The sequence below is a fragment of the Mesocricetus auratus genome, unplaced genomic scaffold (genome assembly GCF_017639785.1).
Source record: "Mesocricetus auratus isolate SY011 unplaced genomic scaffold, BCM_Maur_2.0 Super-Scaffold_100018, whole genome shotgun sequence".
Classification (NCBI taxonomy): Eukaryota; Metazoa; Chordata; class Mammalia; order Rodentia; family Cricetidae; genus Mesocricetus; species Mesocricetus auratus.
Genome location: NW_024429199.1, coordinates 23,777,890 through 23,791,863, shown reverse-complemented (window position 1 = coordinate 23,791,863; position 13,974 = coordinate 23,777,890). Strand labels below are relative to the sequence as shown.

Sequence of the window (13,974 nt, the reverse complement as noted above, 5' to 3'; positions counted from 1 at the left end):
ACATCACCCTTTACAATTGCCACAAACAATATGAAATACCTTGGGGTAACATTAAATAAGCAAGTGAAAGACCTGTATCACAAAAACTTTGAGTCTTCAAATAAATTAAAGAAGATACCAGAAAATGGAAAGATCTCCCATGCTCTTGGATAGATAGGATCAACATAGTAAAAATGGCAATCTTACCAAAACCAATCTACAGATTCAATGCAGTCCCCATCAAAATCTCAGCATAATTCTTCCCAGACCTTGAAAGAACAATTCTGAACTTTATATGGAAAAACAAAAGGCACAGGATAGCCAAAACAACCCTATAAAATAACTTCCGGAGACATCGTCATCCATCCCTGACTTCAAGCTTTAGTCCTGAAAACAGCATGGTATTGGCACAAAAATAGACAGGTAGACCAATGAAATCAAATTGAAAACCCTGATATTAACCCACACACTTGCAAACACCTGATTTTTGACAAAGAAGCTAAAATTTTGCTGCCATAACTGTATGCTGGCATGTAGAAGACTGCACATAGATCCATGTCTATCACCATTCACAAAATTTAAGTACAAAAGGATCAAAGACCTCAACATAAATTCAACCACACTGAACCTCTTAGAAGAGAAGGTAGGTGGTACCCTTGAAGGAATTGGTACAGGAGACCACTTCTTGAACATAACATCAGTAGCACAGATGCTGAGATCAACAATTAATAAATGGGACCTCCTGAAACTGAGAAGCTTCTGTAAGGCAAAGGATGCAATCAACAAGACAAAATGTAGCCCACAGAATGAGAAAATATATTCACCAAACCCACATCTGACAGAGGGCTGATTTCCAAAATATACAAAGAACTCAAGAAATAAGCCAATTAAAAAGTGGGGTACACAACTAAGTGGAGAATTCTGAATAGAGGAATCTAAAGTGGCTGAAAGACAAATAAGTGCTCAACATCCTTAGCCATAATGAAAATGCAAATCAAAACTACTCTGAGATACAATCTTGTTCCTGTCAGAATTAAGGTAACACAGTCACAAAAAGAGAAACATGGTATATACTCACTCATATATGGATTTTACACATAGAGCAAAGGTTTACCAGCCTACAATCCTCACTGCCAGAGAAGCTAGGAAACAAGGACGACCCTAAGAGAGACATACATGGACCCCTGGAGATAATTGGAGCACGGGGGGGGGGGGAGGGGAGAGGGAGTTAGAAGAAAGAGAAGGAGAGAAGAGGAGGGGAGAGGAGGACAGGAGAGAGCAGGACAATGGATTCAGGGAAAGAAGAGGGGAAAGCAAGAAAAGAGATACCATAGCAGAGGGAGCCATTATAGGTTTAAAGAGAAATCTGGCACTAGGGAAATGTTCAGAAATCTACAAGGTTGACCCCAACTAACAATCTAAGCAATAATCAAGAGGCTACCTTAAATGTTCTTCTCTGATAATGAGATTAATGACTACCTTATATGCCATCCTAGACCCTTAATCCAGTTGCTGATGGAAGCAGAAGCAGACACCCACAGCTAAACACTGAGCTGAACTCCTGGAATCCAGTTGTAGAGAGGGAGGAGTGATGAGCAAAGGGGCCAAGACCAGTCTGGAAAAACCCACAGAAGCAAGGGGCTGCTCATGAACCCCAGACAGATAGCTGGGAAACCAGCATAGGACTGTTCCAGACCCCCTGAACAAGGATGTCAGTTTGGAGGTCTTGTTAATTTATGGGGCCTCTGGTAGTGGATCACTATTTATCCCTAGTACATGAATGGACTTTGGGAACCCAATCCATATAGAGGGATAAGGGGATACTCTCTCAGTCTAGACACAAGAGGGAGGGTCTAGGCCCTGCTCCAAATGATATGACTGACTTTGAAGATCCCCCATGGAAGGCCTCACCCTCCCTAGGGAGTAGAAAGGGATGGGATAGGGGGCTGGTGGAGAGCAGGGGAGGAGGGGAGGGAGAGGGACTGGAATTGACATGTAAAAGAAGCTTGTTTCAAATTTAAATTACAAAAGGGAAAAAGAAAAAGAAACTTCACATAGTTCTTTTCTGTCTCCATTTCAACTATTTCCTCAGTCCAGTTAGTTACCAAGTGCCGCAGAGTCTCCTCCTCAAGTTCCTTCCATTAATCTTGCACCTTTGGTATTTTCCACTGTCAAATCACTACTTTGGGCCACAGACTACCAGAGCATGGTTAACAGTCTATCTTTTTTCCATGAGGTTTTATTGAAATATATATTTGCCTGTTATTTGATGTACATGGCTGCCTTCATTTTTTAGCACAAGTGATTAGTTAATACAGAGACTATTTCTAGAAAATCAAAAATACTATATATGATGCTTTCTATTATAGAAAATATTTGCCAGTGAACCCCCAGTTCAGACCCTTTGAGTTTATGCATAACCAGCTTAAGATACCCTCACACTCCTATTTTATAAATCTAGTAGCCTTCTAGGTTTAGCTTCATCCCCCTGCCATTTTTCTAGACTTCATTTCATCATAGAAGCATCTCTACAATGGAGACTTCTCACTTTTCATTAACACACCAAATGAGTTAATTTCCTAAAATACTATTTTAACTATACTACTTTTTTACTCAAAACTGACATGATTATGTCTGAGTTGGAAGTTCAGAGACAGAAGGTTAACATCTTATAATATATCTCTGCATGTTGTACAGTAGTGTTATCATGCTGGCTACCCAGAACAGGACTACATCAGTTTGGCTTTAAAGATTTTTTCAGTGTATTCTCAGTTTCTCAATTGTACTACCTTTCTTCCACATCCTAACTCTCTTAGTCCTTCCAATTTGGAAATTCCAATCAATCCTGGGATTATAAGCAAGCCTTATCCCATTCTGTTTTATACCTCTGAGAACTGTTTATGTTTATGTTTCCCAGGGTAGAATTGTGTCTAAGATGACATGCCCCACAATTTGAAGCACTACTGAAGGTATGACTGAATCCCACATGTGATCTGTTTTTGAGGAGGCATTTCCTGGTAGTTGGATAGTTCTGTGAACTCTAATTCATAACTGTTGAAATGTTATTTTGTTTTCTTTCTTTTCCTCTGTGTTATGGTTTCGTCTCTCCACCCTAGGTCTGTCAATATGTTTTACCACATGTCATATTAAAAGTTCAAGGAACCTAATTCAAGTATTTTTAGATACTATATTCAAGATTATAATTAAGTAATTCCCTGAAGTCAGGAATACTGACAATTGTAATTCTTGATACCCCTCCCTTTACAAAAGACACTTGGATATTGATTCAAAATAGTTTTCATTGTTACAAGGAAAGGAAGGGGCTACTACTGACATCTAGTGGGTATATATCAAAGATACTGCTAAGTGTCATGCCTCGTACAGAGTTAACCAACTCAAATATGAATAATGTTGAGGATAGGACATATACTGCTGTGGTCAATTCTTTGCCGAGATAGAATGCCTATATATTACATCTACAAGTATAATAATGAGAAACGATAACTCTTTGCTAATAAATACTTCATTTTAATTATTTTATTGTCTTGGTAACTTGAATGGGAATCTTGAACTGAATGATGTACCAGTACCTGCTCAAAAATGTATGTTGGCCCTTTCTACCATGAGACATGGGTAAACCAGTAACCAAAACCTGGGTATGAGATTGATGGAAATTTTGGGAGTAAGAACAAGAAATAAAAATTGGCTACATGTGGAAATATATACTCATGGAACAATTTAGTATTATGAGTTTGGACATTAGGTCCAAGCAGTTACCTTATGTCTTATAGAGACGGTGGTCTCCATGATCCCTAAATTTGAAGTATCCAATGATTTCATCCTTTAGCTTTTCTCTATCTAGACTTAACTCTTTTGTCTAAATGCTGCCATCAATTTCCTTTCTTTAATTTCCCCCTGATATCCTGAAGTCCCCGACTGTGTATGTCCTGTCTAACCTCCTCACTTCAGTTCCAGATGGTGATATCTGACTCACCAACATTTCTTCTCAGTGACTAACAGCAGGCAGAATTTCGCTTACCCCTATTAATTTCATGAGAATCTGCCCCCCCATGCAGTGCCTCAACAATCCAGATTCTTCCTCATTCATCACCCTAGGAGAACAGACGAACCAAAGAAATACAAACAAACTTTCACAGGCTCAGTCTAGAAATGATACCTATATCCCATGCCCTTGTATTCCAGACTAGAACGCATTACGTGGCCTGGTCTACATGGCAGAAGACTGGCAAGTGCAGAATGTTACATGAGGAGAGAGGATTGTAGAACAATGTTAGTAAAAACAGAATTGTCTCTGTCATTGTGTCTAAAATGTAGGTCCCAGTCTCCATCTCTACCTAGTCCTTTCTCGGCATCCCTGTGGTGATCTTTTGTTTATGATCTAACAAATAAAGCTTTCCTGAAGATCAGAGTGCGAAGTTGGCCACACTAGTTAGCGATAACTGGCCAGGCAGTGGTAGCACACACCTTTAATCCCCACAGCTGCACTAGTTAGTCATAGAAGCTGGGCAGTGTTGAGGCATGCCTCTAATGCCAGCACTAGAGAGGAATATAAGGTGGGTGAAGACAGAAGTGCAGTGTATTCAGTCTGCAGTCACATTGAGGACAGGATCACCCCAGCCTTGATAGAGGTAACAACTCTCGTGGCTGGCCACTTTGCTTCTCTGGTCTTCAGCTTTAGCCCCACTATCTGTCTCTGGGTTTTTAGTATTAGTGCTACACATCCAATCTCCATCAATGTCAATCTTTATCCCTCCCAGTACTCAAAACAAAGAGTAGAAACCTTCTGTGACTCCTTTCTTTTTCTACCAGTGTCCACCCAATGCTTTAACAAGTCATCTTATTCTTGTCTTCAAAACAGCGTCTGAGCCTAGTACTTCTCATGACCTCTACTGCCAGCTCATCAAATAATACTCTCCTCCTTAATCCATCTTGCACTGAAAGCCGGTGTCACCTTTTAAAAATTCATGTCATAGCATGGTCTTCAAGGCACCCAGTGTGTGCTGCTCAAAGAACTTTAGTTTGTTTTTATCAGTGAAGTACTCTCCTTGCTGTATATTTTTCAACTGATTACATTACATTCATCTTTCCAATTTTTCAAGAACTTCTCAAATATCCCTGAGCTCAAGATCCTCTCATCACTTTAGATGCCACTAAGTAAACTCTAAACTTCTTAAAATGGCCTGGAAACACCTCCGTACACCCATGCAGATAATCTCAGCAACATCATTCCTTCCCTTTTCTTTCATTCCACCAGCACTGGGGTCCTTGCCTTTCCTCAAAAGTACCAAGCATCTATAACCTTGAAGATTTCCTGTTACTGATCCCTCTAATCCAAACCCCTTACCCCAGATGTTCACATAACTAGTGCTTTCACTCCCGTTGGTTCTTTGCATGACATCTGCCCTGCTAGGCCTGTGTGATTCCCCAAACCACAGCTGTCCTTCACCTATGCAAACCCTCTCTGTAGGCACGTCCTACCTTCCTTCTTGAAATACTTGTTTTCTTTATTTGCATTACTTTCTGCATACTTTGTTTAATGCTTTCCCCTACATTATACTACAAATTGCAAGAACAGTAATGTCTTCTGAATTTGTTTGCCAAGTACCCTTAAACCATGCTTCAAATACAGCATCACTCCTCAAAGAGTCACTTAATAAATCAATAGTAACAGTTCAAATCACCTGAAGAATAGACATGGATGCAATATCATACCATCACACGCTAAACTAAACTGTGCAGCAGGATAGGAATTCTGTTGTCTTATCTTTTAATTTATTGTTGAGCATGTTTGCTGGACATCAACCTGTGACCTGTGAATACTTATAGAGACTGTTGAATTTTATTTAATTTCATTCATCTTGCAGTCTTAGAACTGCTCATTAAAGTGTTTACCAATGAAGACTATGCAATTGGTTTGTAATTATGGTGGAATGATTTATACTTCTCACCAAAACCCATAAGTAATACAATTGATTGACATTTAAACAAACTCATTCAATTTGATTTTTTATGCATACTTTGAAGTACTGAAATATCTGAACACCATACAAAGCAGCCTAGGGCGTAAGACCGTCTGTTGACAGGCCATTGAATAACTCAGTTGCTATGATTGAGGCTATTACAGAGCTTACCACAAGGGACTATCAATGAGGCTCCATGAGGAGTCATATAAAGTATTCAGAATTGTGCTACCAGCGGCAGCTCTTTTCATCAATGACGTTTTCCACATGCTGAAGATACACTACATTCACTTTCCCCAAGTCTCCACTGGTACAGCACAGAAGAAACCCAGTATAGTTCCATCATCAACAATTATTTTCATTTTATTCATAACATAGAATTACTGGGTCAAATGATACAATATATAAACTGTATATCCAACTGAGAGACTTAGGGCATTCAAAGATATCCTAGCTCTGTTAACCACTATCATATAAAACAGAAGTTCTCTGAGAGCCTGACAACTATCCAACACAGAAGCAGCCAACCTGAAGCTCCGACACCTCCACTGTCCTTCCAGACTATTCTTCTGTAAGGTCTGTCCCAACTCCACATCATCAGAAACAAAACCTAATGATGGCTCTCCAAATGTGGAAAATGCCACACAACTAAATCTCCTAAATGCCACACAACTAAAATCTCCTAAAAACAGCCAGTTTGCTATCTGTGAGATAGTTTTTACATATTCAGTTATAATTCTAAAAATTATTTAAGTAACAATTAGTAAAATATGGTACTGACATGTAAGTAGACTGACTTAGTGACAATGTTGAAATGGACAGGAATGTTCATGCCCTTGATATATAACATTTAAAGAAGAACTATAACTTACTCATTTCATTTCACTAGTATCCACTAATATTTTATTATGTAACATACTATAGTTAAATTATGATATAGCATATAATACTTTGAATTAATAAATGTTTTATTTTCAAGTCTTCTAGCCTGATCATAAATATAGGCCAGACATCATCACATTATTCCGAATGAATTAGACAAAAGGCAAAAATTCTGCAGTAATATCCTACACCATCAAAATAGAACTTCTGTACATCTTGCATAGCATGTATAAGCAATTTACAGGCATTATAAAAAGACTACAAATTGTTTATTCTTTATTTGAATTCCAGAAATATAATGTAGTTCACAGTATCAAGGGAAGCATTGCCAAGTATGAGCTAAACTCATAGCTTTCACAGCAAGAATAAAGTTTTTTAGAGACTGGAGAGATGACTCCATGATTAAGAGCACTTCCTGTTCTTACAGATGTCCAAGGTTCAGTTTCCATCACTCACATGGCAGCTCAAAACTATCTGTAACTACAGTTCCAAGGGATTCAATGCCCTCTTCTGGTCTCTTTCAGGGCATGTACAAACATATGTGTATGTGCACAGACATACAATTCAAAAACACAGAATTTTTTTAATTAAAAAAAGTCGAGTCACACAAAAAGAGAAACATTTTTAAATTAAAAATTATAAGAAAACACCATCCCAAGCGAAGCCACTCAAAACCAAAAAGACAAATATAGTATGTACTCACTCATAAGTGAATATCAGACAAAACAAAAGATACCCAGGCTACAATTCATAACCCCAGAGGATGCTTGAACCCTCCTCCAGAAGTAGATGGAAACAGATGCAGAAATCCACAACTAAACAATAAGCCAAGCTCCTGGAGTACAATCAAAGTGAGGGAGGAATGAAATTATGAACAAAGGAGTCAAGACCCTGATGGGGAAACCCATAGAATCAGCTGGCCGGAGCTAGTGAGAGATCACTGACTCCGGTCTGATGAATGGGGAACCTGCATAAGACTGAACTAGACTCCCTTAATACAGGTGACAGTGGTGTGACTGGGACAATATTAGACCACTAGCAGTGCGTCCAAGATCTAACTCTAATGCACAAATTGACTTAGTGAAACCCATTCTATATGGAGAGGTACCTTGCCCAGCCTAGACACAGGGGTGTGGGGCTGGAGAGGTACCTTGGTCCTGCCTCAACTAGATGATGGGACAGACTTAGTAGACTTCCTCGGGGAGGAAGCAGACGGGAGTGGGGGAGTGGAGGGAGTGAGAGATAAGGAGGGAGGGGGACCTGGGATTAGATTATAAAAAATAAATTAATAAAAAAGAAGGAAAAAAAGAAAAAATATATAGTAAGCTAAAGCCACCAAAACTTCCTCTAAAAGCACCTCTGAAACAGAAATTTACGACAGAATTCTAAGAAATTTAAGTAAGTCTTATTTCTTTTTAGAAAAGTTAAGTCTTATTTCTAATTGCCCTAAAACTATCTACATGCTGTTAGCCAAACTGCTAATTAAGAGCCAAATATAACACAAACAAACATAAAAGAATGTTTAAGGACAAACTATGTTTTGATAATATACAGGTAAACTGTTACTAGATTCTCTGTGGAATTCTCATATGAAAGTCATATGCAAATTCATGAGAAGGTCATGTATTCTGAGAAAAGCATGTTGGCATTCTAAAACTTGTCAGGCCATTCACTGACATGCCTCATCAAAAATGTATAAGCATTTTAAGAGAAAAAGTTAATGAACACCTTCAAGAATTGTGACAGAAGGTTCAAGACAGGAAGAACTCAGTAGTTTATAATCCAGAAGCTAGACAAGTAAGTAAACAGATCAGGTTTCAGTTCTTAAGGTTGAATGCTGGGCTAGAGATAATGCCAAAGGTTCAGCACAGCACACTGCAGAGTCACCTGATGCAACTGGGGCTGATCCACATGGCCAACCCAACATGGCCTCCCAGCATGGCTGACTCTATGCAGTTGGTAAGGTAGAGAAGAGAAACTAAGCTTGAGAGGGTTTCTCAGGATTAACGAGCGCCCAATGGTTCTACAAGAACATCAGAGTACTCTAGTAGAAGAGGGCCTGTATCACACTGACAAGTGAGTAGAGACCCCAGATCTAGGAATTTCCGGAAACCAGCAGAAATGAGAAAAGAGGCTGAGGAAATAATTAATATTTAGTCTCTTATGCTGGACCATACATGGTCCTTTCTCTGCAGGGCAAGAAGGAGCTATTGCAAGATAAGATGAGGAGCAATAGTGTAACCATTGGGCATGTGATTTGGGAAGAGAAGCAACTGGAAGCAGGACAAGGTAGTAAAGAGTTTAAAAAAAGAAAAACTCAGCGTTAGGGAATGGAAGCATGGAGAATGGCTTCCAGTGAGAAAAAGTCAGGACAGCTAGGATGGAGCGGGGGAGGATGGTTCTCTGTTTGCTGCTGTTGCTGTTTTACTTCAGCTGTTGAGGTGGTGATGATGACAGCGTTCACAGAAGCTGGAGATGATGCAGTGGAGTGGAGAAGGAGGAAACCGGAGGGACAGGACGATTGGTGAGGTCAGTTTCCATCTGCTGGGTTTGTGGAATTGTAAACCTCTAGGTAGGAAAGTCCAGAAAGGATCTGGCTAGGCAAGAAAGAAGGAATATCTATTGAAGATTTCCTGTCACAAGCAGAGTGTGTGTGTGTGTGTGTGTGTGTGTGTGTTGTACTGTATATGGATATGCATGTCTATGTATATATGCATGCATGTACATGTGTATAGATGTGAGTGTACCTCTCGAGGGCAGAAGTTGATGTCAGTGGATGTCTTACTCTATTGCTCTCCACCATCCTTTGCGACAGTCTCTCAGACTGTATAGAGTTTACTAACTGGCTAGACTGGCTAGCCAGTGTGCTCCGTGTATCAACCCATCTCTGCATCCTTAACAACGGAGTTATAAATACATGCGACCACACCAGCTTTTTATGTGTGTTCTGGGCATCTGAACTCAGGTCCTTATATTTGTGTAGCAGGCATTTTACTGATTGGGCCATCTTGTATAGTCCTCAAGTTATTTAGAGCAGGTTTTAATTTTAATGAATGCTCAATGAAGCACACATTAGCACATCATGTCTCGTGTTTACATCATTCTCCCCACTCTGCAGATGAGGATGAATCTAAGTGATTTCTCAATGTTTATAAAGTATTCACCAGTGATATCTGACCCTACAGCTCAAGCCTTTAACTACCAATACTATATTGTATCATGAAAAATACATTACAAATTTTTAGAGCAAGATGAATGTATGTTCAATTGTAATCTCTAGTCCTTGATGGCCATTTGATCTGAACACTGTCTGAGTGATGTCTCCATCTGTGAAATGGTAGCCTTTAGGTTTATATTGCAAGAATATGGTGAAGAACAAGAGGAATATATGGAAAATGCTGGAAGGTGCATGCGTGAATCATAAATCACACTATTATATCCATGTTCAAGATTTTCATCTTACGAACTGCAATGCCATAACATTTATTCTATATTTTAATAAATGCTATACTTTTTAAAAGTTTTGGGAAATTAATGCATTATACAAGATTTAAGGTTGTTTAAGGTCTTAATTCAAGTATGAGTTATTTTATAGGAAAGGGGACGGTTTTTAGTTTTTTTGACTCATCCATAATGATGGATAGCACAATGTGAACTGTCCCATTTTCTTTTCTTCTTTTTTTTTTGTCTTTTTGTTTTTTTGTTTTTCGAGAAAGGGTTTCTCTGTATTGTTTTGGAGGCTCTCCTGGAACTCACTCTGTAGACCAGGCTGGCCTTGATCTCACAGAGATCGGCCTGCCTCTGCCTCTGCCTCTGCCTCTGCCTCTGCCTCTGCCTCTGCCTCTGCCTCTGCCTCTGCCTCTGCCTCTGCCTCTGCCTCTGCCTCTGCCTCTGCCTCTGCCTCTGCCTCTGCCTCTGCCTCTGCCTCTGCCACCTGAGTGCTGGGATTAAAGACTTGTGCCACCAACGCCTGGCTGAACTGTCCCATTTTCAGACATAGTGGAATGAGAAAGAAAGTCATGAAGATGGAGTCAAAAGACCACCCAGAAGTTTCAAGTTTGCAGGATACAGCCACAACAGCCTGAGAACTCATTATCACTTCTCTGTATTCATCTGCACACTTTTGAGATGAATAAACTGGTCTATGTGTACAAAGTTTAAGCTCAGAAAATAAAGTCATTCCAGAAGCTATGCAGATCACTCTAGATATTTAATTTCTACACCTGGCCACACAATAGCATCTTGAGAACTTTAAAAAATCGGTTAAAAGGTGTCAACCCTGAAATATCAGTGAAAGGAAACCAGTGATATTATAAACACAATTCATAAATTCTGGGCATTGTTCCCTCAAAGGCGATCTAAAACCTTCAGTAACACCTTAGCCTTATGTAAAGTGTGGATGTATGTTGTCCTTAGCTTTAAATGCATCAAAGCAGATATTCTGTTGTATTTCTATATATTACATCTATATATCAACATTTTTAAAAGGTCATGAACTTGGAAAAGAGTAAGTGGGTGCATGGGAAGGGTGAGAAGGAGGAAAGGGAAATAGAAAATTATGTAATCACATATTTTTATTTAAAAGTATTAGAAAATAAAGCAAATAATCTTTCTTGTGTGTATACATTCCCTAGAGTAACTGATGAATGAGTCATCCAGCTTCTCTCTTCCATCTTTAATGCTTTTGTGCTCTGCAAATTCTAACTCCTCAATCCCCAAAAATATGTGAACATTGGACCTCTCTCTCTCTCTCTCTCTCTCTCTCTCTCTCTCTCTCTCTCTCTCTCTCTCTCTCTCTCTCTCTCACACACACACACACACACACACACTTCTAAGTGAATCTCAGAATGTTAAAACAATGTACATTTCGAAGCTTCAGGTGAAGGCATCACTCACTGCTGACCTACAGGCACAAGACCACTCTCACAGAAATCTGATCCCAGCAAGAGGCACAAACATACAAAGCATGTGAGAGAGAGACAGACATCGTGAGGCCCTGAATCCACTCACTAGACAGAGTTCTAATGTGCATATTTAAATTCAGTAACCAGCACTTTTGAAGACTGTTTTAAAGTCCTTGCTTGTCATTGTCAGTTTTGTCTATGAAGTCAGGGTTTCCAAGACTCCCATGTCTACTGGTTGATTGCAAGTTTCACAGAATTGTGATTGATTGCTCTTCATGTGTTTCTTATGATGCTATAGGAAATGAGTAGTGTTATAATTATATAATGAAATCACACTAAGATAATCTCTACTTAAAAAATTTAAAACATCAATATGTATGTATGTTTTAATTATCACCTAGAATACAAATTACATCAGTTGAGAATAGCAGCTTTTTACCAAAATATACATTGCTTTTTTTTATTTTAATCTGAAATGCACTGCATGCATCTTTTCTACTGCTACACAGTTATACACAAGCTTCTTGTCCTCAACTGTCCCTGGGAAACCTTAGACTTTAAGGTCAAACATGGTTGTACAAGCTAAGGAGGACTAGCTCTGCCTGTGGAACATGTTCTTGGTGCTATCCATGTCTTCTTCCCTGTGACCTAACTAGTTGCCTGTGTGCAGAACGACTAGGGCGGCAGTCTCCAGCAGGCTATGCCCCTGGTGGCACACAATAAAGTATTAATGTCACTGAGCTCCTACTAATGAAGCAAGGGGAGAAGCCAGATCAAGCGTCTCCCTAGAGGAAGACGGAATCATAATGGGATTGTTACCAAGCTGCCACATTCCTGTCCTGATAAATCTAGTAAAATAAGGAAAGCCCTTGAGGACCGTGGTTTTCATCCATGAGATGAGCAGTCGGCATGCTAATAATATCCTTTCTCCTGTTATGCTTCCGATAGCCAACAATATATAAGCCATGCAGCATTTTTGGAACGAAACATAACAAAGGAAGTGCATAAAATTGCTCAAACTGTCTAAACACACAGCATGATTTCAACACCCTAGTCTTCCAACCTCAGCCTCTCCAAGTGGAGCATCAAGGGAGACATCAAAATGTGACATCATCATTAAGCAGGAACAACACACATTGCCAAAGGCCTATTTTATGGTCTTACAAGAGAATTCAAAAATCAACAAAATATATTTAACTCCAAACCTTACTGCAGACAATAGATTCATTTCTAAGAATATTTTGAGAGTGGTCTTACCATCTCTTTTTAAAGCAGAGCTGAGGTTAAATTAAGACTTACTGATTGCTCATTTAGGTCCTGGGTGTCTTCCATGTGGTTCCCTCACTTCTCTTGCCACTCCCACGTAGAAGCAGCTTCCTTGTATTCAAGATTGACTATCTAAAACCAAAAAAAAAAGGTGGACACAGAAAAAGGAAAGATTGTTTTTATTCATTTGCAGACTCATCAAACACAATAAGATTTAGCAACACAGTTGGCAGTATAGAGGATGTAGGTGAACTTTGTGATGAAAGTAATGAGTTGTTAATTTTATTTCCATGACTTAAATAATGATCTTATAAACATCATGGTGGAACTGCTATATGGGAAAAGCTTCTCAGGATCTTTCAGTTGAAGGAAAAGAGTTCAGGACAACTTTGGAGTTAGTGGTTGCAAAAAACAACTAATGTACTGTTTGATTAGACAAAAAATAGTAACAGTATTAATCACTACTGCATAACATAAACTGAGAAAGTACAGTGCATTTTAGTGTTGTTTTCAGAATGAGAAAATGTGTCTAAATTACCAGGTGATCATTTTCTTAAGAGCTGATTTTGGTGCTGATGACTAAACCCTAGGTTTGCTCCTGAGAGTTGCAAAAAGATACTGTTTCAAAATACAGAGTTCTTAAGAGATGAGAAAATAGTTATTTTAAGACAGATTAAGTAGGAGGAGAAGTATGGAATAAACTACAGTGGCACATTCAGTTAATTACTCAAAAGATAATCTTTTAATTGTCATTATGCCAAACCATATGACATATTTCCCCCAGCCAAGCAGACATATATTTAGAGTTCCCAAATACAGGAAGATTTTTATAACAGCAACAATATAAGACAACACCAAAAAGCCAAGTGCTCTCCCTAATTCTCATCTTTCTTCTGTTGAATGAGTACGCAAGACCAAGTAAAGCAAAAAAAATTAAATGGTTTTATAAGAACAATTTGAAG

At 39.0% G+C, this 13,974-nt stretch overlaps 1 protein-coding gene across 6 annotated transcripts in view; it reads right to left on the bottom strand.

The window, feature by feature from the left end:
- Positions 1-13,974, bottom strand: part of Eya4 (EYA transcriptional coactivator and phosphatase 4) — a 243,342-nt gene that overhangs the window by 201,823 nt on the left and 27,545 nt on the right. For all 6 annotated transcript variants that reach the window (XM_040728232.1, XM_040728239.1, XM_040728236.1 and 3 more), the window contains exon 2: positions 13,046-13,144. In XM_040728232.1, the coding sequence (XP_040584166.1) occupies positions 13,046-13,078 (33 nt within the window). In that variant the 5' untranslated portion in view covers positions 13,079-13,144. The remainder of the gene's footprint in view (positions 1-13,045; positions 13,145-13,974) is intronic.